At 43.6% G+C, this 27345-nt stretch overlaps 1 protein-coding gene and 1 non-coding gene across 3 annotated transcripts in view; both read left to right on the plus strand.

The window, feature by feature from the left end:
* The first annotated feature begins 3536 nt into the window (after positions 1-3536).
* On the plus strand, positions 3537-3618 carry TRNAS-AGA. Its single transcript has one exon. It is a non-coding gene; the product is annotated as a tRNA-Ser (tRNA).
* A 61-nt stretch (positions 3619-3679) lies between these two features.
* HS1BP3 (HCLS1 binding protein 3) overlaps positions 3680-27345 on the plus strand; it is a 51796-nt gene continuing 28130 nt past the window's right edge. The window contains exons 1-4 of one of the 2 annotated variants that reach the window (XM_027690332.1): positions 3680-3802; positions 8800-8965; positions 18109-18331; positions 20513-20726. In XM_027690332.1, coding sequence (XP_027546133.1) covers positions 3759-3802; positions 8800-8965; positions 18109-18331; positions 20513-20726 — 647 coding nt within the window. In that variant the 5' untranslated portion in view covers positions 3680-3758. The remainder of the gene's footprint in view (positions 3803-8799; positions 8966-18108; positions 18332-20512; positions 20727-27345) is intronic. The other variant, XM_027690333.1, reaches the window with a different exon arrangement.

The following is a 27345-nucleotide window of genomic DNA, read 5'->3' on the forward strand; positions in this document are numbered from 1 at the left end:
TTTATAAGCAAGTGGGGGAAAATTATATCAACTCATTTACCAGCCACTGATGAGCCTCCAGGAGCCCTCTGCTCTGAGAGCCCTGCTAGTGCTGAACATAAACACTCTGAGGGAAAATAGCTCTTGTTTCATAGCACAAAGTGATAACCCACTGGATATAGTGGAAGCAAACTACTTCAGTGTGACAAGAAGGTTATTATGGAAGTCAGCTCAGGACACAGACCATAAAGTCATTATGTAGTGGGTGCTCCCAGATAAGCAGAACCATATTACTGAACCCAAATGTTCAAAAGGTGCTCGAAAATCATGAGATCTGAGGTTTGAATTCTGAGAATAACTAATCGCATTTTTCTTTTATTTCTGTGAAGTGACAGCTAAAAGATTTTTATGATGGTCATATTGAAACCAGAAACAGACACTTGACTCGTGAAATAGTTACACTAGCTACAGAGGTTATATGCATCTCTCCTTAAACTCTTTAAAGTCTGACTTCTCCATTACCTCTGTGTTGTGGGAGCTATTATCTTAGGTTGCCAGGATGACACTGTCTTTCATCAAGAGCTACTCTTATATGGACACTTCCCAATGCTCAGACATCCTGAACACAAATAAAACTCTTTCAACCTTTTATTAAGCTTAATTACTTGTCTCCTATTCATGCTTTCCCTTCACTTTCTAGAGGCCTCTGACTGAAATCCGACTGCATCCTTTTCTTTGAGCATCTTCTTTCACTTGGAGCAGTCATCTTTGACCTTGCCTCATCTAGTCAGAAACCACTGAGGTTCTACCACATACATGCAGCAAAAGAACGTGGGTTTGTATGTGGGCAGTTATTCTGTGCAAATTCATTAACAGTTTTGTTACAGAGATGCTGCAGCTATGCATGTTAGGCTGCTGAATACTGACTGCACAAATATGTTGATTCATTTTGTTGAGGGTCCAGAAAGAAGGAGGGCGGGGAGGAGGGAGGAGAAAAAAAAAAAGGAAAAAGAATTAGTAAAAATAAATGAAGCAACCTACCAAACCAGTCAGCACTGGAGAGTTAAGAGGAAGGAAAAAAGGAAAAAAATCCCAAAGAAAATAGCCTTGAAACTTCAGAGAGTTTACTCATCTTTCCTTCACTCATACACAACTAAACTGAGGCAAAGGAGACCCACGAAGGTGAGAGGAGCAGCTGAGGGTACCCCAAGTATTGGTAGGAAATCATAACTCTATTAGTGATGACATTTAGTGGTATTGCTTCTCAGATTCTCTGCACATTCTCCCATAAGCCTTCCCCTGCAGGTTTCCAGTTGACAACCAGCTACACTAAACAAGTCCCAGTGCCACCGTGACTGATGGCCAAGGTGCAGGGTCTGGCCAATGCTCATCGATGGGCTCATTTCTGCAACAAAAAAAAAAGAAATGGTTCAGTGGAAGAACTTTTCTCTGTTGCATCCAAAGTAACATGAGATTCAAACTTCAAGTATTCTGGGAAGTTGTTTCTGAAAAAGGAAAGATTGTTGCTCAGCTCCAGCAGGCAGCTCTATCGGCACATTATGGTCTTCTCCTGTCAGCACCTTTTATGCTGAGATTCACTCTTCACAGTCACCATCTGATGAGAGACCCTCCCCTAACCTCACAGGAAAGTCAGCTGATTATTTCCACAACCTCAGAGTTTAGCACCACTGAGGCATTTGTTTTATTCGTTTATTACAATGATACGGGCTGTGGAGTTATAAAAATGCCATATAGGATAAGACTTCTTAGGAAATCAGATAAACAGGCAGCCCTTGGACTTCTTCATGAGTATACTGATATAGTGCACACAGCCTCTCCAGGACAAAGAGGGGCAGCATATAGGGGCCAAGCAGACACTTCTGTTTAGGGAGAAAAGCCTCAGTTTTTGAAGCATCTTCACAGGCACCTGGCAATATTTGGGAGGACAGCGTTCAGTGAGCATGACAAGCCTCAGTGGGAATTCATGGCTCAGGTCCTGCTCTATTTTTGCTGTCTCAGGCAGCTAACTGCCAGCTGCTTACTCCTTGTTACTATCTGAATAAATTGGATTATCCAGGAAGCCAAATGGGGATAAAAATGCCATTAGAGAAGCAATTCATTTAGACATAAAACTATTCATGATATACCAATGCTTTCAGGAGCTCCAGCCCAGAGCTGTTTAATCCGTCAGAGGCCACATGAGAACAATTCACCTTCCAAAAACACTTTCTGGTGGCTTGCAGCAGTTCTGGCAACCAGGACTCCTGTGCCAGAAAGGCTGCAGCTGGGGGATGGTGTTTACACTCTGCTTAACAAAAGGTTTTTAGTGGCAGGGAGAGAAAACAACTGGGATTTAGAAAAAAAGCTCACCTATGAAGTCTCCCCTTTTCGTTTTGACTTCCATGCTCCAGATTTCTTGTTTCACGACAAGCATCAAAAAAGACTGTTCTATGTATGCCACTTTGGACCTCTCTTTATTTTACAGATTTCCATCACATCCTAAACTCCTCCAGCTGTTCCTTTCAGGGGTGAAAAGTCCTAATCCACTCGGTCTTCTTTCAGAGGCTGCTCCTCTCTGGGGACATCCCTGGACCCTGTTGCATACCCACTGCTGTGCAGACCTCATTTGGCTGCATTGATGCAGTCTCAGAGTCTGGATTCTGTTGCTTTTCTAATAATCCCTTGCATATTAGTGGGAATCTGTCTGTCCAGAGAAGGCAACAGAGCTGGTGAAGGGTCTGAAACACAGTGTGATGAGGAGTAGGAGCCGGAGGTGTTTAGCCTCAAGAAGTCTCAGGGAGGACCTTATCGACATTTGCAGGTTGGTCACTTCTCCCAAGTGAGAGGAAATGGCCTCGGGTTGCACCAAGGGAGGTTTAGATTGAGTATTAAAAAAAAAATTGTTCACTTAAAGGGTGGTCAGGCATTGGAACAGGCTGCCCGGGGAAGTGGTGGAATTGCTGCCCCTGAGGTGCTCAAAAAACCTCAGTGGATGTGGCACTTGGGGATACCGTGCAGTGCTGAGCATGGTGGCTGGGTTAAGGGTTGAATTCGATGATCTTAGAGGTCTGTTCCAACCATAACGACTCTATAACTCATAACTGCAGAAAGCAGCCCCCGGTGCGAAGCTTTTCCCCACGCTGCTTCCCTGCAGAAGCCCTGGGCACCAGTGCAGAGAAAGCGCTGGGATAACCGAGAGCCCAGGAACCCGCAAACCAACCCGGTCTGCCCAGACCGGCCGCGGGTGCCGTGAGGGGCAGCAGCGGGACCAGCTGCTTCCTTCTTCCTTCCCAAAATAAATTTCGGAGCACACAGCCGAGGTGTGTGGCCGTGTCCTGCTCCCGGCTGGCGGTGCCTCGGGATGGGGCTGGGTAAGGCCAGCGCCCTGGAGCAGCGCCGTGCCCATTGTTTTAAGGCAGAGACGCGTGCGAGCTGTTTCCAGTGAGGAGGAGGAAGAGGAGAGCGCGGGGATGCACCGAAGCTCGGGGCATGTTTTGGTCCCGTGGGGAAGAGGATGACTTAGTGGGGTTCCCGTGGAAAACTTTCCGTCCGTCGGTGTAGTCGTGGCCGAGTGGTTAAGGCGATGGACTAGAAATCCATTGGGGTCTCCCCGCGCAGGTTCGAATCCTGCCGACTACGAGCCGGGCCGCTACTTTTTTCTCCGCGTTCCGGACATTTTCTTCCCTCCCCCCCGCTCGATTTGCACCGGAGCCGCCGCCACCGCCCGATATCCGGCAGGGCCAGCCCCGGGAAGGGAGGCGGGACCTCCTCCCGCGGCCATGGAGCAGCGCGGCCCGGCACCCGCCGTGCTGGTCACCACCAGGTACCGGGGACACCGGCCCTGCCGCCCGGATCGGCCCCGGCGGGGCTGGGGATGCCCCTGGCGACGCTGGGGATGTCCCTGCCGGGCCAGCTGTGCCTCGGCTGCGCTGGTGGCGGGAGCCGTCCCGGGAAAGCGAAGGGAGGGAGGGAAGGAAGGGAAGGAGCGCGGGGTGGCGGAGCTGAGGGGAAGCCGGGTGGCTGCTGCGTGGGTTTGCCCCGGGACATTTGGGATACGTGCGGATCCTCGAGTTTTCTGACGTTTCACAGCCGGGAGAAATCCCTCTCTGGCCCTTTCCTCCTGTGGTAACTTGGGGTCGCTTCCCTTCCCCGCTGACGCAGCGTGTGCTCCCGCCCTCCGGAAACGCCTTTTCCTTGTCGTGATTCCGAGCTCGGTCAGAAGGAATTAGAATTTATCCTGAAGCTTTGGCTTCCTCGGTGGTTTGGCTGATGCCCATTCCCCGCTGCCGTGCCCTGCATCCCGATCCCCGTGCCCACCGGGAGCCCCTCTGGCTGGACGCCCAGTGATGGGCTAAATGGATTTTTTTCTCTTTTCCCACCTTCTTGAAAACCTGTCCCAGGTGGGTGCAGAGGCGCTGTTTTCCGTCGCATTAAACTTTTAAAACCTGCGTTTTCTTAGATGTGATAAAGGAACCCTCACGAGAAATGCCTCAAGAAGAAAATGCTTCTGGCAATCTTTATAGAAAAATGATAAGAGATCTCTCTCTTTTTTTTTTCTTTTATCCCCACAAAATATTTGAGACCACATGAAAGCGGTTTCCTGTCAGATGAGTCATGAGAAGAAGTGTTGATTCAGCAAAGTCCTTATCTCCTAGGACATAAATAACAGTTATTTCAGTCTCATTAACTTCAAAGCTGTTATATTAATCCCTTAATATCTGGCTTCCTTTGGAGCAGTGGCCTTGAACCTTCAAATGTATCTGACTTGACTAATAGATATTTTGTAGGACTGACTTGATACTAGGTTTAGCCTTGGAAATGGAAATCTGAATGCCTGGACTCATTTTACAGTCTATAGACTGTAAAAGACACACTTGCAAATTGTCCCATTGATACTGGAATACTTTCAGTGATAAAATCAGATATATAGGTATGTGTGGAATTAAGGCTTTAGCAAATAAACATATTTTTTATCTTGTGAGGTAAAATAGCTCTATAGTTGTGACCTTTTCCACTCTTTATACATACTGGTTTTGAGAATGGGACTCCTAGTTGCTATGGTAATAAAAATCATAGAATCTTAGAATATGCTGAGTTGGAAGGGACCCATCAGGATCATTGAATGCAACTCCTGGCTCTGCACAGGACACCTCAAAAATCACACCATGTGCCTGAAAATGTCCTAACACTTCTTGAGCTCAGACAGGCTTGGTGACCACTGCCCTGGGGAACCTGTAATCTGTATACTTGTGCTTAGACTATACAGAGGAATAAAATGTTTTGGGGGTAATTTGTGTCAGATATTTTGCCTTCACTTAATGAATAGACTAGCTGTACAAGTTTTTTTCCTTTTGTTATGACCTGGAACACCATGTTTTGGCCCCCTTAAGGCAGAGATTGTTGGAGCTGAGTGCTGCTGGCAGGGCTGACAGTATAGATGCAGGAAGAGCTGAGTCCACTCTCCTGGGTGCACAGACGCTGGAATAAAGTTTTTCTGGTCATAGCACTTTATCTTTTACTTTGCTTTCTTGCCTGCAGTGGGTATTCCCCACTCCCCATCTTAGCCTTTCAGCACAGAAAGGAGATTAATTAAAGTACAATTTAATTATTACATGCAAATCAAAAGACAGGAACGAAAAACTGTGTCTTCCATGAACTGTGGAAGCTGCTCTGTTCAGCTGACCCTTACATAAGTTCCACTTCCTCTGTCCCTTGCCAACCCCTCATGATCTGATTGTGCAAGCACAGTGTTACTGGTATGAATGGTCTCCTTGTATTCAGGTGAAGTGATTTGTCTTAGGAAGGTTAGCCATGTGCCCAGGTCTCCCCTGAACCATTGGTATTGTAGACAAAAGTGTAACTTGGGGATAAACAAGCTAGATTTAAATAAGGAGTAGAAGCAATAAACTTGTGTCCCCAATTTAAACAACCATCTTTCTCCTTTTGTTGCTTTTTTTTTTTAAAGGAACAAGTGTAAAAATAATTGTGTTTGATGTGAAAAATGCAATGAAACTATATTCTGTCTTGGGATTTGCAGGTGCTGCTTCTTTTTGAACAACAATAGCAGTATTTAATAAATTAAAACACTGAGGCCGCTTATTTTGAAATGAAGGCGTTACAAAAACCAGTGAGCACTTTGGAGAGTCACAGCCTCCCTGTTGATTTCTATTTGTTTAGAATCATTTTTATATTTAAAAAAAATCCTGTTGCTGTTGAAGAGGTAATAGAGGTGAGTTTCATGTAAGAGATGGTAATGAAAGTGATCACAAGGCCTAAAGCAAACAAACAAAAATGCAGCTATTGCCCCTCCTTCTAATTGCTTCCCATTGCAGTCACTTTATGTCAGACTTTTAACAACTTTAAAAGAAAACCCCTGGGTATAGATAAAGTATTTATTAGGTTCATGACATTTTTAGGACTCTCTGAGGCAACAGCTCTTAAGGTGAAGTTGTTGTGTCATCTTGGAATATCTGTATGTTTTCAGCTGAGTGAGAACCACTCAGGGAGGATGGTTCACTGCTGGTTATTTGTTTAATTTCATCAGGAGAAAAGCAGATTAATTTGCTATTTATACTCTGTGTTAACAGAGGTAGAATCATAGTCATTTAGTTTGGAAAAGACCTTTAAGATCATCAAGTCCATCCATTAACCCAGCACTGCTTCATCCACTACTAAACCATGTCCCCAAGTGCCAAATCTACATGACCTTTAAATATCTTCAGGACTGGTGACTCAAGCTCTTCCCTGTGTTATTCTTGAGTACCAGCTGACAAACCTTTTGCTGCCTAAGCTGCAGGCACAACTTCTGATTGACCACACATCTGGAGAGCATTTCCTCTGCTGCAGGTCTATTCTAAAAAACTCCATATCCAGCTTATTTTACTGGCAGGTGCCCTTTGAGTCAGCATTTTGGCAGAAAATGAGAACAGAATCAGAGCAGACAGAATAGGATTGAGGTAAATACTATAAAATATTGGTGATGGTAGAGCTGTTGTTAAAACCCTAATGTTTTAAACGTGTCTTGCAGAGAGGATTGGGTACAAAATTTGTGACTGTGCCCTTGTTGGTTGTTGTCCTATTTCTCAAGAACTCTCAAGATACTCTCTTTAAAGTACTTTTTATTAAAATTTTGTATTGGAGATTCAGAGGTTGCCTTCTTGGGAAAGCTCAAGTTTCAAAAGAACTGGTCAAGTTTTAACATGATGAGAGGAGTTTTTTGAAACTTTGTTTGAAACTAGATTGTTTAAACCTCTTGAAACTGTATTTTAAGTTCTATGCATCATGTATCCTTAGGTGAAAGGTGCCTGTGTTAAGGAATCTAAACTTCCTAAAGAAAGAAGTAAATTCCATAAGACACCTCTGCAATCAACAGAAGTCCATGGAAGATGGGACTTGATATTCCCCATATAGTTAAGGTTAAAAAAGGCAGAAAAATGTTTAATGCTTGTAGTTTGTTTTTTTTTTAATGGTCCCTTCTGATTTCACTAAAAAGCATTCACACATGGGAAGGATGCACTCGGAGATGTGATCAGAGGGTGTTCAATCCTCTGGATGATAAACTACTTTCTGATTCTGACAGACTACTTGATTTCAGTGACAGCTGTAACAAGTGTGGGTTGGCATAGGGTAACTTTGGGGAAGGAATCACTGATCAGTTTTGGTTTCCAGTCTATTGAAACAGACTGTGTATTTCCTTAAATGCACTGTTTTGTGCCCCAACAGCAACTGCTTGGTCTTACTTCTGATAAGTGAGAAATATAATACAATTCTGGCATTCCTCTTGCAAAAATACCATAAATAATTCCTCGGATGGGAATCTAGGGAAAGGTGACACCCTGTTCCGTGGGTCTTAAGGTGGCAGGAGAAGAAAATGCATTGAGTAAACTGCTGCAGCAGCTCCCCTGTTGCATTTTCCTCCAAAAGGAGATGTTCTAACTTTCTGAGTGGTTCTGACTGTTGGCAACATTCAGAGGTTAATGCTGTGATTGTCTATTTAACTGGGTATGAAAGGACAGGTAGTTTTGTTTCCAGTAGGATTTTCTGTGGGAAAGCTGAGATGTTTTAGCTGGTGCACCCTTAGGTGTTTGGCAACAAGACTATGTCAGTCAGTCAAAACCAGAAGGCAGCTCCAAGGGATCATGTCCTCCTTTAATTTGCTCAGTCCTGATAGGTGTTTGTCTAATTTTCGTCAATGACCTTCGCAGATGGAAACTGTGGTTGGCCCATCAGTCTGCTCCAGCAGCTTCCTTTGTGTTCCAGGCTTTTATCTAGTTCCCCTGTTGGCTCTTCACAAACCTCAAATTGTTCCTGTGCTCCAGCAAGCTCCTTCTTCCTTTTGTGGCCCCTTTTAGCTTATTGTTGCTGCCATTCCTGGGAATGTCCTTAGACAGAAGAGAGTTGGATAGGGCTTGGCATGAGTTGTGGTGAAGAGACCTTTGCCTCAAAACAAACTGTGATGAGAGATCATGGGATCTTCTCACCTGCCCTGCTGAGTAAGAGCACTTTCAACTCCTGTGAGTGAAGTCCTGTTCTGAAGAAATCCACATCTTCTCTTCACAGAAATGCTGTGCTCCTGACATTTTGCCTGCAGTGACCAGTGGCAGGTGCTTTGAGATGGAAAGTCATGGATAGGAAGCAAGCCATGTCTAAATTTGTCCTGATGCAGAGTAGGAGCAGTGTTGGGGCAGGGTCTGTCTGATGTCCTGTTGCGGTGGGAGTCTTTGCACTGACTTTCTTGTGCTTTGAACTGGATCCTTGGAGAGGGTCAGTTAAAAGTCTTTGTGCCAATGCCTGAACTCTGCTTGTATTTTCTTCCCTTAGGCAAATTCAGAATACGCACACGGGGCTGGATTTGTCAGTGCCAGAATACCAGGAAATCCGTGGGAAGATGATGTCTGGCCATGTGGAGTATCACATTGTCGTCGTCACACGACTGGCTGCCTTCAAATCAGCAAAGCACAAGCCTGAAGATGTAGTTCAGTTTATGGTAAGCATTTAATCAGAGCTGTGTTGATGACCACTTTCTTAATCAGCTTTGATTGTTTTTGTCCTGATGTAGCAGATACTTTGTCATCAATCACAGCCTCTCTGGGTCAAGGTCCTTGGTAGCACAACACAGTCTGTATTATTTCTGCAATAGGAGTATTCTACATTATTAGTTGAACTCTACTCCTGGAGCTCAAAGCAATAATGACTGTTGTTGCCTTAAAGGCATTTGGCATTATGGGTCAACAAACAGAAACCAATTAAGCTTTTTATAAGTCCTGCCACAAAATTAGCTTCTTCCAAGCTCTTGGACTTGGTACATAAACTTGAAATAAATATATAATAGCTTATTTGAATGGATATATTAGCCTTGGCATGGCTTTTAAAATCCTTAGTAAGAGAGTTTTACAAGGAAGTGTCCATATAAAACGTTATTGAGTTGGATTGTCTTTTTCATTATACCTTCAGAGTAGAGGTTTGAAAACACAGCACATGACTTAAACTAGGTGAAATTAATAAGATATGCACATCCACTTAAACTGTTTCACCTGGGACTGTCTATTGAGTTGATGGAAAAAGGTGCATTTAGGGTATGTTTTATTTGGTCTTCTTTAGTGGCCTCCTGAACCGCTCCCAAGAAGTGCATTTCTCTGTCCATTGACTATAAAGGGACCCATTCTGCTGCATGCTGTGAACATGTGCTCTTTTCAGATGTTTTGGCAATAACTGTAACGTCACAGTGATGTGAGTGTGTGGTTACCTGGTAGACCATTACCTGTAGCGTAACTCACACTCCATAGAAGATAGTTGATAAAGGGTTATTTACACAGTATGATTTGCAGATAAACATCTGTCAGTGTTGTAAAGAGATGCATGATGAGGAGAGCTCATTCATTTATTCCACACCTTATGCTATATATAACTTTATGGTAAGAGCAGCAGTGCTGGCGTAAGAGTCTGTTCTGTTCTCCCTCCTGGTCCCTGACTGCTTGTTCTCACTCCCTCAGTGTTTCCTTTTGTGTGCCAGTGTCATGTGGCTGTTCCATAACGTCAGCTGAGGAACTGGTCCTGGCTAAAAATGGGTGTTTGGGGGGTTGTTATTCAGTACTGAGTTACACATATTTCTTGAGCCTGTGAGTTGCACAGCCCCATTAAAGTTTGTTTTAAGACAGGGGAAGGGCCAGACATGGGCAGATGGGAGAAGGGGATGTGCAGTTGCTTTTTTTTGTGCAGCAATGCCTGTTTATATTATGTAATATTCCCACACAGCTCTGTGCAAAAAAGGATCTGACTAATCCTGAGGTGTTAAATTGGGCTATTGTCATCTAAATTCATTTTGCTTCACTTAAGAATAAGTTGATAAAATCAGATTGTCTATAAAGAGGATAAACAAACTTTCTACTGTGGCCCCCTTGCTTGCTGGAATTGTCTGTTCCCATGTCTGCTCTCTCTAGGAGGATTTTTAGCACTCAAGTGAAATGAACCTTTCTGATTTTTCCTCTGGTTAGACCTCCTGATATTTCATTCTTCATGAAGAAGAAAACTGGTGGAACCTGGCAGGAATAACATTTATCTCAGCAGTTACATTTTTTTCAGCTGACTGAATCTGATATATTATACAGTTTGTTTTGTGAGAGTAATTTAAAACCATGAGCTGGGAGGTTGGAGGATGGATGCTTTGCATCAATTCATTCCAATGAGTTTTGTCTGTATGTATTACTGGAAGGAACAGGGGGATTCACCTGTCCTGACTTATCTCTCTAAGTTGGATATTTTAATCTGAGACTGTCCTTGCTTTTATGGTCAGTGGGGAGAAAGGGAATGAGGTGACTCATCCTCTGGAAATGTCTCTCTTCTTTGACCATAAAGGGTCATTTTAGACAGCTGCAGCAGGGGGCTTAAACTCCAGGCTGAAATGCTTAAGGGTCAGTAGAGTTGCACACAAATCATGTGTGCAGTCAAAGCTGCCCTGGGATTTTCCACCTGAACTTCAGAAGGTTGTGGGTCTCCCATAGATCTTGTGTGTTATTTGCCTGCCCCACACAAGCCCCTCGGGTGCCATGGGATGCCTGTCTCTAGGCAGAAAAATCTGCTCTCTGTGATTAGGTGTCTGCATTTGGTGGATTTCTAAACTCCCATCCCAGTCAGGGCAGTGCTATTGGGAAAGATTTAACTGAGCATCTGTGGTGTGGAGGAACTCACTTTGCATAACATACACGGCTGGTACCATTTGAGAAACTCTAAATTATCTGAGGTGTGTGCACAGGGCTGGCAGGTGTGACAGGGGGAATAGAGTGAGGTGAGATACAGGGCATCATCCAAGGTACCACTAGCTGCCTGTGTTCAGGTGACTTGAATTTCAGTGACATATTGCCAAAATGTAGGGACTGTATCTGTCTGAGGGCTGGGACACCTCCTGCGTGTAGGCAGTTTGCTTAAGCTGGAGACAAGTCCCAACCCTGTGCTTCCAGGAGAGGTGAGTTGCACCCACAGTGTCTGTGCAGTGGATATCTGCTCTGCTGGATGCTGTACCAGCACAAACAAGAACTACCACCCTTTCCCAGAGACTTGCAGGTGAAGTGTAAGAGAACCAGGGGGCTGGAGAACAGTAGAGAAGAATGAGGTTACGTTGGGCAGCAGATCTAACATATCAAATTTGTATCAGAAAACAGAGTGAGATGAGACACCTGAAGGAGCAAAAAGAAACTACTGTGTGTGCGCTCTGGAGCAGGATGGGAGAGGTGACTTTTTTTTTTTTTTTTGCTTTTGTTGAAGCTGCTAAGTATGAAAGGTTGGAGGAAGGAGCCTCACAGTGCTGAGGTGGCAGGTAGGTTAGAGACGACAGGCAGGTGTGGTAGGATTTTCACTGGCTCTGCATACATTAGTCCAATTTTGGTCACCTCGGGAGCCAGGCCTATGTTTTGAGAGCTCCTCCTCCCCTTCTGCCTCCCCCTGAAGCACCAGGTGAGTGGATTTTCCCTGTCCGGCGGTTCTCCCTTCCCTGTGGCAGTGCCGGCCTCGCTCCCCGTCCGGCGCCAGGTGGCAGCAGGGAGCGGGCAGCGAGGGACAGACCCGCGTTTGCTGCTCCGACAGCGCTTCTGTTTTCCCTGGAAAATGATGGCGAGCAAGGCACAAGCGCCCTCTAAGCTAGCTGTGATCTGTGGCATGCTGTTTGGGCCACACTGGACCGAATTGCAGAATCATTTAGGCTGGAAAAGACCTCTAAGGTCATCGAGTCCAACCGTTGACCAATCACCACTTGGTCAGTAAGTGCCTCATCCAGTCATTTCTTGAACACCTCCAGGGATGGTGACTCCGCCATCTCCCTGTGGACAGTCTATTCCAATGTTTAACAACCCTTTTCATAAAGAAATTCCTTCTGATGTCCGACCTGGACCTCCCCTGGTGCAGCTTGAAGCTATGTCCTCTCGTCCTGTCAAGATAGAGATATGTTAAGGGCCTATGACCAAAACCACATGAACATCAAATAGATATTCCAGATTTGACCTGAGGAGCCTTTACTATACTTGTGGGTCTAAACAATCCAGAGTTCCCTGTTCTCCAGCCTTTATGTGACTATGCAAAATCAGTACCATAGCATTTCTAATTGAAACATTTGTGAAACATTAACAGAAGAGGAAATTAGCTTTTGTGATGACTTTACGATCTATATTCTTGGAAACTGGAGAGATTTTTGATTTTAAAGAATGCTAATTGTAAAATAGGGCAAATGAGTTGTAGAACTGCTTAACCTTGAGGTTATAATTGGTAATTGAAGGACAAGTCAGCTGCATTTCTTTCAAAGGTCAGAATACTCTTGCCCTATCGAAAGAGGGAAATTTGTTTTCTCTTTGGTACTGCTGCCAGGGTGATATTTAATTACTGCCTGTGAATTTGCAATTTTCTGTGAGAAGAAGAAAAGGTTTCGTTTTTCTTACATACATTTCTTCTAGCCACACCTTACCTTTTTAGGAATTAACTTCTCTCTTCCCAGCCTTATTAAATATCCACCCAGCCTTCAGTGCCTTCTCTTTCTATCTGCACCCTGTTTAATTGATTCTTTTTTACGAGTTACATTTGTTAGTCAAGTTCTTTCTTTTTCAAAGCTGAACAAATAACTACCAGTGTTTGACAGGCACAGCATAATTTAGGAAGGCATTTACTATAGAACTGTCGTTCTTCTCATAAAATGAGGGAGTATAAGTACGTGGGTGTGTATTCATTTATGTTTTCATCATTGCCTGTTTGCATATGTTGGCCTTCTCTTTGTGGGCCTCAAAATCTGTGCACTGGAGTTGCTCTTTCCTGACCATACAGGTGTGTTGTGAAGATAAATTCCTTCACTTTATAATCTCTATGATGTGAGAGGGGTTGAAAAAAAAAAATCAATACTCAGCGTTGCGATGGGTTCAGGAGCCATTAAGAATTCATGTTGATTAAAAAGAAATATTTGAGTGCTTGCTCTTCTGCTGGGCAAAACAGATGGGGAGAACAGCATGTGGTCATGTAATTAAAATCTACTGTAATGCATACCCACGGGGTCACCAAGCAACATTAATTCTGGTATGGCTTGAATTGAGAGTGTCCAAGTGAAAGCTTGGGTTGTGCTGTCTGGGAGAAGGGACGCTTTTGATTCCTGTAACCAAAGCTAGTGGTTGTTTTAATGGATCTCCATTTTCTGACAGTGTTAAGAAGTGGGCTTTGTAAAAAGAATGTCACAGTAGCCATGTTTTTCATGAAGTACTGTCAAATCAAGAGTGCTCTTGGCTGAGTTGCATTGGCTGGCAAAGGGTTTGAGTTAGCTCTGAAATCTCCGTTTTGTTGAAACTTTTGCAGTAGATACAAAGCATATGAAGAAAAGCTTGAGGTCAGAAATGGGGCATTAAAAGGAGCTTTGAAGGGAAAGGGCGCATGAAATCCCATTAATACTGAGTGGGATCAAATTCTACGCACAACTGAGAGTCCTGGGCTTGTGTCCTACAGGCGTTCCGGTGTGTGTACTTTCATGCGTGAGGTTCTTGTGAAGAAGGGGGACAAGGCACATGCATGACATTTGAGGGATTAGCAGCAGACTTCAGGCTTTCACTTTGAACTTCCCGGTGGTTTTCTTAACCTTCCAGCTATATTTGATCACATTCAACTTTATTTGTTCCTGGTGAAAAAAAAAAATATTCAACCCATCGCTGTCTCTCTTTAAGTTCTGTGTTGGATGTTAATTGTTACAGGCAAATAGGGTCTTGACCTGGCAAATAGGCACATGCTTTGCTGTATTTGCATGATTAACTCTTTTGAAGTGAAGTAGATTGAGCCTTTGATACTGTGACTTGACAGAACTCCTTGAAGTGTGTACATTCAGACTGACTTACAGGTGGTGGGGGTTTAGCTCCACAGTTTTCACAGAGTTCAATTAGAGGCATGGAGGGGGGGAGGATAACTGCAGGATCATAACCTGGAGGATTTACAGGCAACGGAAGCAAAATATTTTAATATTAATCAAATGGGACTTTGTTTACTTAATTGGATTGATAAAATGGGGTTTAGAGCAGTGTTTATTTTTTATCCTGACATTTTGGGCCATATGATCCATGAATTATTTTCAAAGGGTTGTGAGTGATAACCAGAAAAAGCAAGATTTGATTTTGTTGATGTGCTGATATGCCTTTCTCCTGTAAAATTGGCAGAGGATGTCAAATTCAAAGGGTACAAAATTGTCATGGCAGAGCAGTAATGCCTGACTGGAAAGGTGTGAGAATGCTCTGAGACTTGACCTGAGAAAATACACCCCATGGAACTTGACCAGCACTTTAGAAGGCCCCTGCATTGCCTCTGTGCTGCTGCATCCAGGCCTGGGGTGCTGAGGACAGGAAAGACCTGTTGGATCAGATCCAGAGGATGGGTATGAAAGTGGTCATAGGGCTGGGACACCTCTCTTGTGGACAGAGGCTGAGAGAGCTGGGATTGTTCAACCTGGAGAAGAGAAGGTTCTGGGGACACCTTAGAGCCCCTTCCAGTACCTAAGGGTGCTACAAGAGAGATGGAGAGGGACTTCTGCAAGGGCTTGGAGTTATAGGACAGGGGGGAATGAACTTAAGCTGAAAGAGGGAAGGTTTAGATTAGATAAAAGGAAAAAATTCTTTACTGTGAAGGTGGTGAGGCACTGGCACAGGTTGCCCAGAGAAGCTGTGAATGCCCCATTTTTGGAAGTGTTCAAGGCCAGGCTGGATGGGGCTCTGAGCAACCTGGTCTAGTGGAAGGCATCCCTGCCCATGGAACTAGATGATCTTTAGGACCCAAATTATTCTGTGATTCTAAATGCATCAGTCTGAGGTTGTTGGGCTCAGCCAGCCTTACTGCTGCATTTCCAGCACCAAACCCAAGGAAAAGCTGACAGCAGTGTTGAGCAAAGGTGTTGAGGAGCCAGTCACTGCTGGGGTTTGAGGCACAGGAGCAGCGGGCAAGGAGCCTCAGCTGGCAGGGCTTGCAGGGGCCAGCACTGGGCTTGGGTAAGCGGGGAGTGGTTTCGGCTGGAGTTTTGGCATCTCACTGGTACTGTGGGTTATTCCAGCAGAGGGCATCCCGGCACTGCCGGATATTGGTCTGCATGGTGTGGTGCAGGCTTTGGGGAAGCACATTAGTATGCTTTGGATATAGTGCTGTCACACTTGGTATGCTGTGTCGCGTGTACGGTTGCTGGTGTTGTTCAAAGCCCACGCAGACCCACAAAGGCTCAATTAGGGTGTGCATTTGCTTTAGGTTCAGTGGTGTAATTAGACGTAAATTGAGATTTATGAATAATTTACAGAGTTTAATAGAGGAGGAATGAAAATTAAATGGAGAAAGAAATAAGTTTGTGTATCTCAGCTCAGTGCTAAGAGTATTTTAAAACTGTTTTGGCATAATCTTGATTGGCTGCTGTCTTGTAATACTTTCAGGCATTAATTTGGTATTTATTATTGAAATTAATTAGATGTTAAATGTTTGTCACAAATCCGACTCAATTTTTTTTCCTGGGTGCAGGGTAATAGTGTTTATTCTTCTGAAAAAGTACTAATAAATTCCTCACTGCCCTTTCATTTGTGCTTATATGGTATTGTTGGGAGGGGCTCTGGTGTCATACCCTCTTCAGAGTGCTACTGGGACGTAGCAAACTAGAAATGTACAGCAGTTCAGAATTCTGGAATTGTTTTCCCCTCTCTTTTTGGGGTATCTTTTGAAGGGAGGATTGCTGTATTCTGGAACATCCTTTATTGCCCTCACTTTAGTGCTTGGCTGGTGAATTGCATTTCAGAGCCTGCATATGGAGCACAGTGGTACTGACACCTTCACTGCTTTCAGGAGACAAGTCTAAAATACTTGTTTTTCACTCTCCTGAGGGCTCAGGTTGGGTTTTCTGCTTCAGATCTTTGTTACAGGGCTGCCTGCCTTTGGTGGCTGGACACTGAACCCACAGTGAACATTGTACAGCTGAAACACAAACACTTTTCAAATCAACCAGCTTGGTTGATAATTACTGTGAAAGGCAGGGAAGTGTGAAAGCTGAGGTGGTTATTGCTCTTTATGCCTAAATCTGATTTAGTAAACTAGTCGAGGTGTGTCTGGTAATGTCAGGGCCTGTTCTCTGGCCTGGAGGGCAGCTCTCACAGTCTGGCTCATCTGTGGTATGAAACTCTTACCCATCTGCAGGGGGTGTCAGTACCCAAACTGGTTCCTGTGAGTCCCTGCACCAGGCCAAGCCTCGGGCTGACAACTTATCTGGGGGAGTGCTAACTTTAACCTATTCCAGGCATTGTCAGGTTCCCGTAGACACTATTAAGGTTTCTAGTAGACACTCTCAGGTTCCAGTGCCTGAGAATATGCCTGCTCCTATTTAGTTTGCTGGTATAGATGCAGTTTAGGGATTCTGCATTAATCTATATTTAATTTCCCTTCTACTTCTGTGCTTTTGTTAGGTTGACTTTCTTTTATCACTTTCTTTTATCATCTGGTGGAAGAACTCTGCCTTCTTCCATCCCAAAATGTGGTGCTTGAGTCTCTCTATATCCATCTCACTATATGCAATACTGCACACATTGCAGTATTAATGAGGATTCACTTCACTAGAGTTCACCAACGTGTTACAGGAGAGTAAGAGCTGGGCCCTAGCAGAGGACCTGGGCTGTATGCACTCTACTAGCACTAGGTTTTTGGATTGTTTATTTTCATGTCTGTATTCATTAAAACACATTCATAGATTATGGGAGCAAAGAAGGCCTTGATGAATATATTATCTGTGTAATACTGCACGGCATGAGAGTCAGTCTCCTTTGCATCTGTAACATCACTTAGAGATAGTGTTTTGTTTGTGTGTGAGTTTTGTGTATTGTTTTTTTTAAGGTACTGAATTTAAAACCTAATGTGACATAGTAGCCACACCTTTTCTAACCCAACATAGGGAACATAGTTGTTGCTTTCCTTGTAGTATCTTGAGCCTTATTTCTCCTCAGGCTTCCTGTCTTTGTGTGCAGGAGGAATGACTCCATTCACTCTTGGCATCTTCTCCTTGTATGAGAACCTGTAGGTCGTGGCCAGGTTTTATTTTCTCATGAATAAACTGAATAGTCAGGGATCAGCTGAGGTCTTTGCCCTTAGGTTTCTGTGTTATGTGCTCTGCAGGGCAGTAAATGTTCCATTTTTTTAGGCCTAAACAGCCAAAGGGCACTGTAGCCACAAGGAATGAGAAATGGGACGTCTGGCTTAATGGTGGAAAGGTTCAGGTAGCTTTCTCCATCACATACCTACCTGGCAGGGCTTTTCCTGTCTCTCAGGACTGAGCATCACTTTTAGTGGACAAGGATTTCTGCTGTCAGAAGAGTATCTGGAGCAGTGACCCCCCCAGTATTTCATTGATGAGTCAGACAAATGCATGCTGGGTATCTGGCAATGAACTCCCGTTCCATTAGGCAGTAGATTTTAATAACAGAACTAGAAGACCAGCAACAATGCTTGGGGATTCACTGGGTACATAACAGGCTCTGACTGGGCTGTATGGAAAGATCCTTGCTAATACGTGTTTTTCCACTTCAGTTTCCGTGGTTAATGTTTCACAGCACTTAAACTGCTGCTTTGCTGCTCCTGTCTCCCCTGTAAGGAAACATACCCAGGCAGCACATTTCATTGCAGGTTTCCAAGAAGTACAGCGAGATAGAGGAGCTCTACCAGAGGCTGACAGCACGATATCCACAGGCTTCTCTTCCACTCTTGCCTAGAAAAGTTCTCTTCGTGGGGGAATCTGACATCTGTGAACGACGAGCTATGTTCAATGATATCATGAAATCCATCTCCAAAGACGCGGATCTAGCAACGAGTCCTGAGTTACTGGAATTTTTAGGTAACTAAAAGATGTGAGTGTCCCCTCTCCCATGAATGTGCTTGATGAAGGCGTTTGTCTCAGGTAGTCAAAAACTAGAGAATGCCAGAATAAAGGCTGTCACGGAAAATATCCTCATGTGCATCATTTACAGTGCTGCATAGTCCTCTTTGCCAGTGTTTTCCCCTCCTCTGTTTGGACATGTGCCTCATTCTGAGGTATTGATAGATACCTTCAAAGAAAGCACTGTGCTGTCCTGTCTCTGATTTCCTGCTGTGAATCAGAACATGTAACTCTAGAAGGCTAAATAATCATATATTGTCAGTGGAGAGACGGACACTAAAGGGACAGGGTCTCCCTTAGTGAGCAACTCTTCCCTGTTTTTTCTGTTTTTCATGCAAATTATTGACTCTGAGAAAGATTTAAATAAAAGACAGATTCTTTATTAGCTAAACACATTCTCTGGCCCTCTGTTGTTTTGGGTTTTTTTGTCTTGTTACCTTTTCCAGTGATTCATATAGTTTCTTTCTTATGTCCCTTGGGGATAGAAGGGAGTCACAGAATGAATAGAACATATGGGCTCTCTGCTTCTAATTCAGCTGAAAGCTGCTGAGCAGGGAATACTCCAGCCCAGTGCTGTGCAGGATTCCTAGTGGAGTGTTAGTTTTAAGGAAGTGAAGTTGCAAGGTGCTAACAAGTGTGAACAGCCCATTTTGCAAAAGTGTCAGGTGTGGCCTCATTAGAAGTTCTGTGAGACTGGCAGCTTCCTAAAGCCAAGGGGGGCAAAGCTGTGTAATACTTGGTAAAATCCTTTTGCTAATATGGTTTTGGAGTGGTTTTTGTTTGGGTTTTGGTTTAGTTTTTTTCCTCTGGCAGTGTTCTTTTGAAAGTAGACCCCTTGCACAGAGAATTTGGAATTCATGTCGATTGATCTTGGCATGCTGATTAACCTAACTGTGGTACACATGTCTACAGGTAAGCTAGGCTGGACTATCTTTATATCTGGAGAGGTTGGGTGCAGGTAATGTGACCCATTCATCGAACTCTGCCTTAGAATAGTGTAAGTCTCTCCCTACCAAAGCAGGTGGAATTCAGTACGTACACTGCAGATCCTCAGGCTACTTGTGTACGCTTTTCTGGAGACTTGGTTGATATAGTCAGGGATATTTAGGGAGAATCAACATGGTAAAACGCAGATAACCGTGGAGATAAGATAAGCAGCATCCTAACATTCCCTGCCTACCCTGCCCAGTGCCCTCTTGCCTATAAGGGGAGCATAAGACCACATGATGAGCATGGACACCCACACTGAGTCAGTGAAGTCTGCCCTGGGTGATTTGACAGATGCAGACATGAAAAGCTGGGTGAGATGAATTTCCCATGCCATGTTAGTTGAAAAGTCAAAAGGATGAAACCATTAACTTTATCCATCATGGTTTTCACTAGCCTTTTTTTTACCTAGTCTCATTATTTTAAATTACTTCCTGGACATCCAGAGACTTGACAGCAAATAACAGTTTTCTCCTCATTCTCCTGGGCTCTGCATATGACAAATATGGTGAGAAGACTTAGTTTCATGTTTTAGTTGCATGAATTTGCTCAGTTGGATGGATCTTGCATTCTGAAGGGTGTTAGAACTTCAGGCGTCATTTTTGAGTGTAAATTGAAGAGCTGTTGTGGAAACTTTTTCATGCTGTCCAGTACTCTAATTTTAGCCCAAATGAATTAAATAAATGTCAAAAAGTGGATTTCATCTCAACTAGCTATGTGGAAGTTGGCTATCTACATCTAAGCAGAGTATTTACAGCCCCTGTGTAGCCAGTGGAGAGAAAAAGGCACTTCAGAGAGAAACTTCTGGTAAGACTTTATTTGGATGGGATGAATAACCACATGGAAAATCTGTTGTTTCTGTTGGATATAGAGGGAGCATAAATAAGCAGATTTGACATGCACTGCTGTGTCTCAGATAAAGGTTCATTTCCTCTGTCTTTGTCTACTTAACTACTTTAAATCAGTAAACAGATCAGACACATAATGACACATAGTGGATAAAGGGAACAGTGGGAATGTTGCAAGAGTTTCACAAAAGCTGATCATGTCCTTCATTCCTCAAACAAAACCATCAAGAGCAGGTGCAAGGTATTAAATAAACTAGTTGTTATCCTGTGTACTCAGTTTTGCATCTGTTATTGTGTCTTGCAGGAACAAAATCTTCCAGTGCCATTGACTTCAAGGGTAAAAACATGCCTGATGACAAGGACAAAGAAGATGAAGAAAATGAGGTGATGGATTTTTTCAAAGAGGAGAAGACACCTGACTTAATCTCGCAGCTTTTATTAGTGCAGAATGTCAAAAAGGGGGAAGAAAAGGAAGAAGAAGAGGAGGAGGAAGTTCTAGACCCCCTTGGTATAATCAGGTATGGCTGCTAGTGCCTTTTTTATTTAGATTTTAGCCTAGTTTTCTAAGTAAGGCTGTTCTGTGTCACTGTCCCCTGATCCCAACATTTTATCACATTGACCACTTTCAGCTGAATTTCACAGAGGAGGAGAGGCCTCTGCAGTTCACAAAGGAAGTGCCTTGGTAGAGGGAAGAGTCTTTGTAATTGTTCTTCAGTGCATTCTTCAGGAAATCCAAGTGACTGGGACATTCTGAATGCCTTGATTACAATCCCAGCTACAGGAGGCACTTTACTGGGCACTGCAGGGCTCTACCACAAAGCATCAATGCATCAGCATCTACTGCATGTGCTGTTCTGGAGTACACTGGTGTTTACAGTGTCTGGAACTGCTTTTGAGCTCAGTTGTGTCTACAAGGAGGTAAAGTTAGAGCATCTTAAAGACCAAAAGAGCCAACATTTCAATCAAAATATTCACAAATAGACATTTCTTTCTTTATTCCCTTGTCTGAAGGTGTCACATTCTTTTTGCCACTAAGGCATGAGCAATAACAGCTTAAGAAACAGTAATCGAATCAAAGCTTCCTGATATTAGTGTCTGGGTTTGTTTACCTGTCCAGTAATTTTCAGACAGTTATTTTCTTCACTTCAAGATGGATTTTCTCACTGAATTCCTAAACCATTTCTACTGAAGCCTGGAAGCACATTTAGTTTCTGGGCAGCTGGGATCATGAGTACCGATGACTTTTTTTAGGGTGCCTCAGGCTTTAGATGTCCAAGTAGAGAAGGCTTAGCTGTCCTTGATCTTCGATAAGCACTGACTGACTCAACTGTTTCAGCCAGGAGCCACTACTGAATGTTCTTTGTCTTGGATCCAGACAGTGCTGTCAAAGTGCTTCTTCATAGCAATAGGCAGTAACTGATAATAACAAGCCAGAGCCCACTCTTGGTGTTTCCCAATTACATTGAATTATTTCCAGGGGATCATTCACTCTAGGCTCTAAGCCTTTTTACTTGAAGTATTTAGTCATTTGCATATCACCAGAAAACTTTGAATATTATTCTTTTGACAAAATGTGCTTAATTACTCAGCATCAAAATCATTCTTTTGTTGAAGAAGAGTTTAAAAATTTAAATAACTATTTACAGGGAGAAGTTAGATAAAGCGGTAATTCCCATAAAATGGTCCTTAGTTGGTAAGTTTACAAAAGAAGCTGTCCTTTTTTGGATAGGAAAATGATCTATTGGTTTAGCAAATGCAATGTTATATTTTCCAACTTAAAACAAGTAGAAGCTATAAAGAACTTGCTATGCCAAAACAAGCAAGAAGTTTGCTTTTCTGCTCTGAACAGTTTGACATACTATTTGAAAATCTTGATTATTTTGGTCTTTTAATGCATTGAAGGATGACAAGATCTGGTATTTAATCCTCATTTAGTTTATTGCTTCCATTCCTTTTGAGAACAGAATTCTTGCTGAATCAAAATAACTTCATTTATATAAGAAGTATGGTCTTCACTGGGACAGAGCTGCAGCGTGACATGTTCTGCAGTCAGATGTTTTTTAGTCTAAACCAGTGGTTGGCTATCTGTAAAAGAAATCTGCATATGTATTTGTTATTATTTTTGTAAATTTCACATGTACAGTGTTGAGGCAGAAACATGAAAGTGGAAATGAGAATCCTGGATCTGATTTTACATTGTCTCTGTTCTCATGTAGCTCACCTTGCTTCCATGGAAGTTATTTTCAGCTGACATCAATGGAGATCAGACTGTACATAAGTACTGTGTCCCAGCTCTGTGCCATCTAGCAGTAGGTGTCTAGGTAAGAGGCCAAAGGCAGGAGCTTAGTTGTCAGGGGATGGGCACTTCTTGGAGGACCATTTTAGGCTGTGTTCCATGCCTGTTAAAATGTTATGTGCTTACATGCTTTGAAGAGGGAGCTGCAGGCCTCACAGCTTGAGTGCTTCAGATGTGCTTGAAGTTACTTTGGGATGGAAGTGAATAAAACAGGAGATGACACAGATAAATGTGTTTGGTAGTAAACTGCTCTCTAATGCCTAGTAAATTCCAGATAAAAAGGAAAAAAAATAATCCATGGGCCTTTTCTCTCTGAAAACCTTTGAAAAGATGTAAAGTCAGCACTGAAACAAGCCAGTCCATCCCATACAGTATTGGTGGCCAGAGTGCTGTGAGCCGCAGAGCTCAGACCTAAATTGAATCATGTGTTTGGCATAATCTTATAGGTTTTTTGCTTTCTGGATGAGGATGAAACTGCTCCAGTAGCACAGGCTTCCATATGTTGTCAGCACGCTTCATTTGATAACAACTTCTCCTCCTGGGCCAGAAGCCTGTGACTTGGATTTAGCCCAGCACTGCTGCTGTGCTGCTGAACCACCTGATATCCAGTTAAATATACTGGCCTTAGGGGTAAAATGCTAAGCTAGGGCCTTTATTTTCTGGTTTTGTATTGCTGGTGATCATCCAGGTGGAAGCTCATAATGGCCTGGTTCCTTTTGCCTGGAGGAGACATCCCAGTTGTGCTGATGCTCTGCCTCGCATTCAGCATTCAAGGCTGTCTGAGTTGCTCTTTGATGTCAGGTGGGCAACTCACTTGCCAATTCAGCTCTAAAGCTTTTGTGGGTATTAATGATGATCTACAAACTTTGTGTTTCTTTGCTCTATGATTCTCATTCTTCAAAGCTTTCTTTCCGTGTTAGCAAGGGGATCTTGGGATTCTTCACAACAAGAAGACTGGATTTTTTCTTGTCCAAATCGGGAACATATCAAAAACCATAATACATGCTTGTGGTTAAGTTCTCAGCTTTTAACACCCCTTCTCCTTAATATTTTTTATCCCAGGCCTGGTTCTTCCTAGAATAAAGGTTGCTCAAAATTATGTTACATTTGTGGGGTGCAGTGTTGAAAATAATTTGAAATATGTTTTCTCTTCTTCATCCTCTGACTTTTTTGATAGTTTGGAGTATTATCATTCCAATGTATTATCACCAGTTACTCTGCAAGTTCTCCTGGGCCTTTGTAGAAAAGATCAGCTCTCATAGCAAACTTTTTTTTTTAAGTGAGCATTTTTTTTCCATTTTATTTTCTGGTAAATCACAAACATTATAATATTTCTGTTAAAATGTTCTAATTCTCTTTAGAAATAGGAAATCAGATATATATTTAACTCCATATTGTAGGGACAATGTTAGGTATAGTGACTTATCTTTTTCACCACTCTTTATGGCTCTTCTTTAAATCCATCTATCTCAACATTTGCATATACATATTTTTAAGTCCTTGGTAAGCTACCATGCTGCTTTGGCAATACATCTGGATTTTTAGAGGTGCACTGTCTTTTCACACTGCTGTGTTTTAAAAGATTTTCCTCATAAATTGCAAAGTAGTACTGTGAGTCTAGTCACAACTGCAGGGGGTTCTCCAACTGGAATGCCTTTAGAGATGAATGAAGCAAGAGCACTAGATCTGAAAGAGGCTAATGCTCTGAAGGGCAAGGCAAGGAAGACAGCCACAAGTTAGATGAGCTATTCACCTGCAGCCAGGGTGGTCTTGATGGTACTGCTGAAAATTCTGCAGTGGGAAGAGGCGTAATTTGCCAGTGGTTTGAGGGGAGATTGGCAGGGAGTGAGGATTGCTGTGTGAAGCAGGAATCCAGAGCAGCAGCAATGCTAAGTCAGCTCAGCTGTGCCAGGGTGCCCTGGCTGGGCCTGACTGAGCAGTGTCTGGCTGTGTCTATACCATTACATTCTCCTGTCCTCCTGTGGATTGCTACATCCAGAATGCCCCACTGGAAATGGCTGCTGGTGATTAGGATGGCTTAGGAGAAGACAGGTTGTCCCATGCCAGGGTGGGTACCAGGGACTGAACAGCTGAACTCTTGAACTGAGCTCCTATGCTCAGGCCCGGGGTGTGAAGGGATTACTAGAAAAGACTGTATGGCCCTGAGCTCCTCTGCCCACAGAGCTTTCTGCCTGCCACTGTGTTTGCCCCAGTCTGCCCTCAAGGTTCCCTAAAGTTTTGCTTTATGTAGAGAATTCAGTTGTGGATTTTTTTCCTTGATCCAAACAGGATCAAGTTAGTATTTCTGGTCTGAATCTTAAAGCAATTTAAAAAACACATCACAGCAACTGAATTTGGTTTTGTCTTCTTCCACTGTGGATGAAATACACAGTTTTATTGTTTGTAGATTTAAGCCAAGAGGTTTAGCTTTAGCTTTATCTCTCTCACTTTGTAGTTAAAACAACTCAACTTAGTATTTGTATTCAGTTTACTCCAAAAAACCTCAGACAGCAGCTGATTAAAATGGCTGTGAACCAGCTCCTCTGGACAAAGCAGCAACAATTTTGCAGAAGGACTGTGACTGCCTCACGGGTTAAAACATGAAGCAGCCCTTTCAGTGCATGCATTTCTTCAGCTGCAATTAACTTCTGAGGTAATATTTGTTCACCATTTTGGGAGAACCCACCTTTTCCTGTGCTTTCCTTTCCTGTCTTCTTCAGCCCTCCAGAGCCCTTGCAGGAACCTCTCCTCCCCACATGGTTCCTCCCTTCCGTCCTTTTTCCTTTGCCTCCCTAAATCTTCCAGTGACAGCATATATTTCCTGAGCCTTAGGTTTTTCCTGGCAGACTGCACAGGGTCCAAAGGTGGGTATTCCCCAGGCAAGAGTTTTTCTGTCTCCTCGTGAGTCCTGGGGAGTTTCTGTCTTGACTCTCTGCCTTTGCTATTGTTCAGAGGATTTCCCCTCGTGGCTTCTCCCCATCCAAATTTGTCCCTTTCCTGAGGAATACAGACAGACATGTGGGTGGGTTGAAGCTTTGCATCTGTTGTGTTTAAATGCAGATATAGCTAAGTCCTGACAATAGTTAGGAAAGGCTGGGGCTGGTGAGGGCTGACCTTTCGAGGGCCTTCTGCCAAAGGTTTTTAAAAGCCTTGTAGCTAGTTGTAGCTGGGGTCAAGCTCAAGCACCTCCAGTGCCAGAGGTTTCCCGTTGCTGGGTTTAGTTGGTAAGGAGATTATTAAAGGACTCAGGGCCTTTTCTGGCTGCAGATGAATTTGGTGATGGCTTTGAGCAGCAGATTGGCAGGGAGTGAGCAGCCAGGAGCCAGCCCTGGCCTTGCCAGAGCCCTGCAGAGCCAGGCAAGCTGCAGGAGGAGGTGGGTTGGCACACAAGCCAGCAGTTGTTCCTGGTTGTATCCTACACCTTCGTGTTTCCCAGCCCCTTAATGGTAGCCAGGCTATAGTTTGACTGTTCATCTCAGTACTCCCTTCCCTTGCCTTTTCTTCCCTGTCGTGGCAAAAGAGCCAAGATGGCCTCAGCCTTTTGTCTTTGGGGAAGAAATGAGTGGCAACATTTGATCTTGCTTCCTCTGCCAGAAACCTTGTGCCGCTGAGAGTGGCTGATGAAGAGGCAGAAATTGGCTTAAGGGGAGTCCTGTGTTTAGCGTCTTTCCAAGGGGTTTTGTTGATGCAGTGCCCAAAGCTGTAATAGGTGAGGGCAATGTACTTGCTGGTGGATTTTCACCTCCAAGGCAGAGAATTTCTGCAGGCTGGAGTGGCGTCATGTCACAGCTGCTGTCTGCTGGACAGATGGTCTGGAGCAAACTTGTAAAAATGTGTGTTCAGCTGCTGTGCCTTCTGGTCCTTGGTTGGCAGGGTTGTAGTTCTGCCACTCCTCAGGCATCCTCCTACTCCTCAGCCACTCACAAATTCACAGTTGCCTTTTGGTCTAGCCAGGTATGTGTGTGACTTCCCCTCTGAATCCAGTAGGATTCATACACAGCAGTAGAAACACTAGTCTCTTTGTCTAGATCAGCTGAGAGAGTGTGAAAGTGTCAAAACATCAGAGAAGAGAAAAGATACAGGTTATTTTTCTTTAATTCAGATCACTTAAACAGCGAACGAGAGAATAAAGAGCTTTGTGTTCCTAGCAGTGTGTGTATGCGCGCTCACAGCTGCGAAGCCTTCAGAGACTTGAACAGGCAGATCTTTATTTTCTGTTGGTTGTTGGGTCACAAGCTTAGGTTGCAAGGCATGCTCAACCATCACTTTGCCAAGTGACACAAGTATTTGTCGCAATTCCAATCCAGCTGCTGTCAGATTGGCAACTCACAAAATCCAGTAAACAACCCCGCTGGTCCTCTACTGCCAGCTGAAATTCTTCTGAAAACCAAGGACATACTCTGGTATGGTGTTCTTCCCTGTCAAAGTGAGGAGAAAGAAGAAAAGACAGCAAAAAAGTCTTTATTACTCTCACAGTTAAAGGATAAGCCTCACTTATTTTTCATAAATTGCCTGCTCTCAACCCTTTTTAGGGGCAACCTTGTAGCCTCTTCTTGAAGGTGTTTTAACTGAGTGGCTAGAGAGTAAAGCAGGATGGCAGCGATGCTCTCCTTGCAGGAGTTCAGTCCCTCCAGTTTATCTCTCCTGAACTTTTTTATGTTTTATAGGTGCTTTGTGAGTGGTGTTTTCCCATGCAGTGGGCTTTCCTTTCTCTTATGCTGCCAATCTCATCTCCTGAGCACAGCTTCCAGTGTGTTTCTTTAATGGAAATCTTGTTGTCACCTCACAGATGGAAGGTTGAGGGTGATTGAAAGCAAACAATGGAAAATGAAAGCATGTTT

This window comes from Neopelma chrysocephalum, unplaced genomic scaffold (assembly GCF_003984885.1).
Source record: "Neopelma chrysocephalum unplaced genomic scaffold, ASM398488v2 Primary Assembly neopelma1_80b, whole genome shotgun sequence".
Lineage (NCBI taxonomy): Eukaryota > Metazoa > Chordata > Aves > Passeriformes > Pipridae > Neopelma > Neopelma chrysocephalum.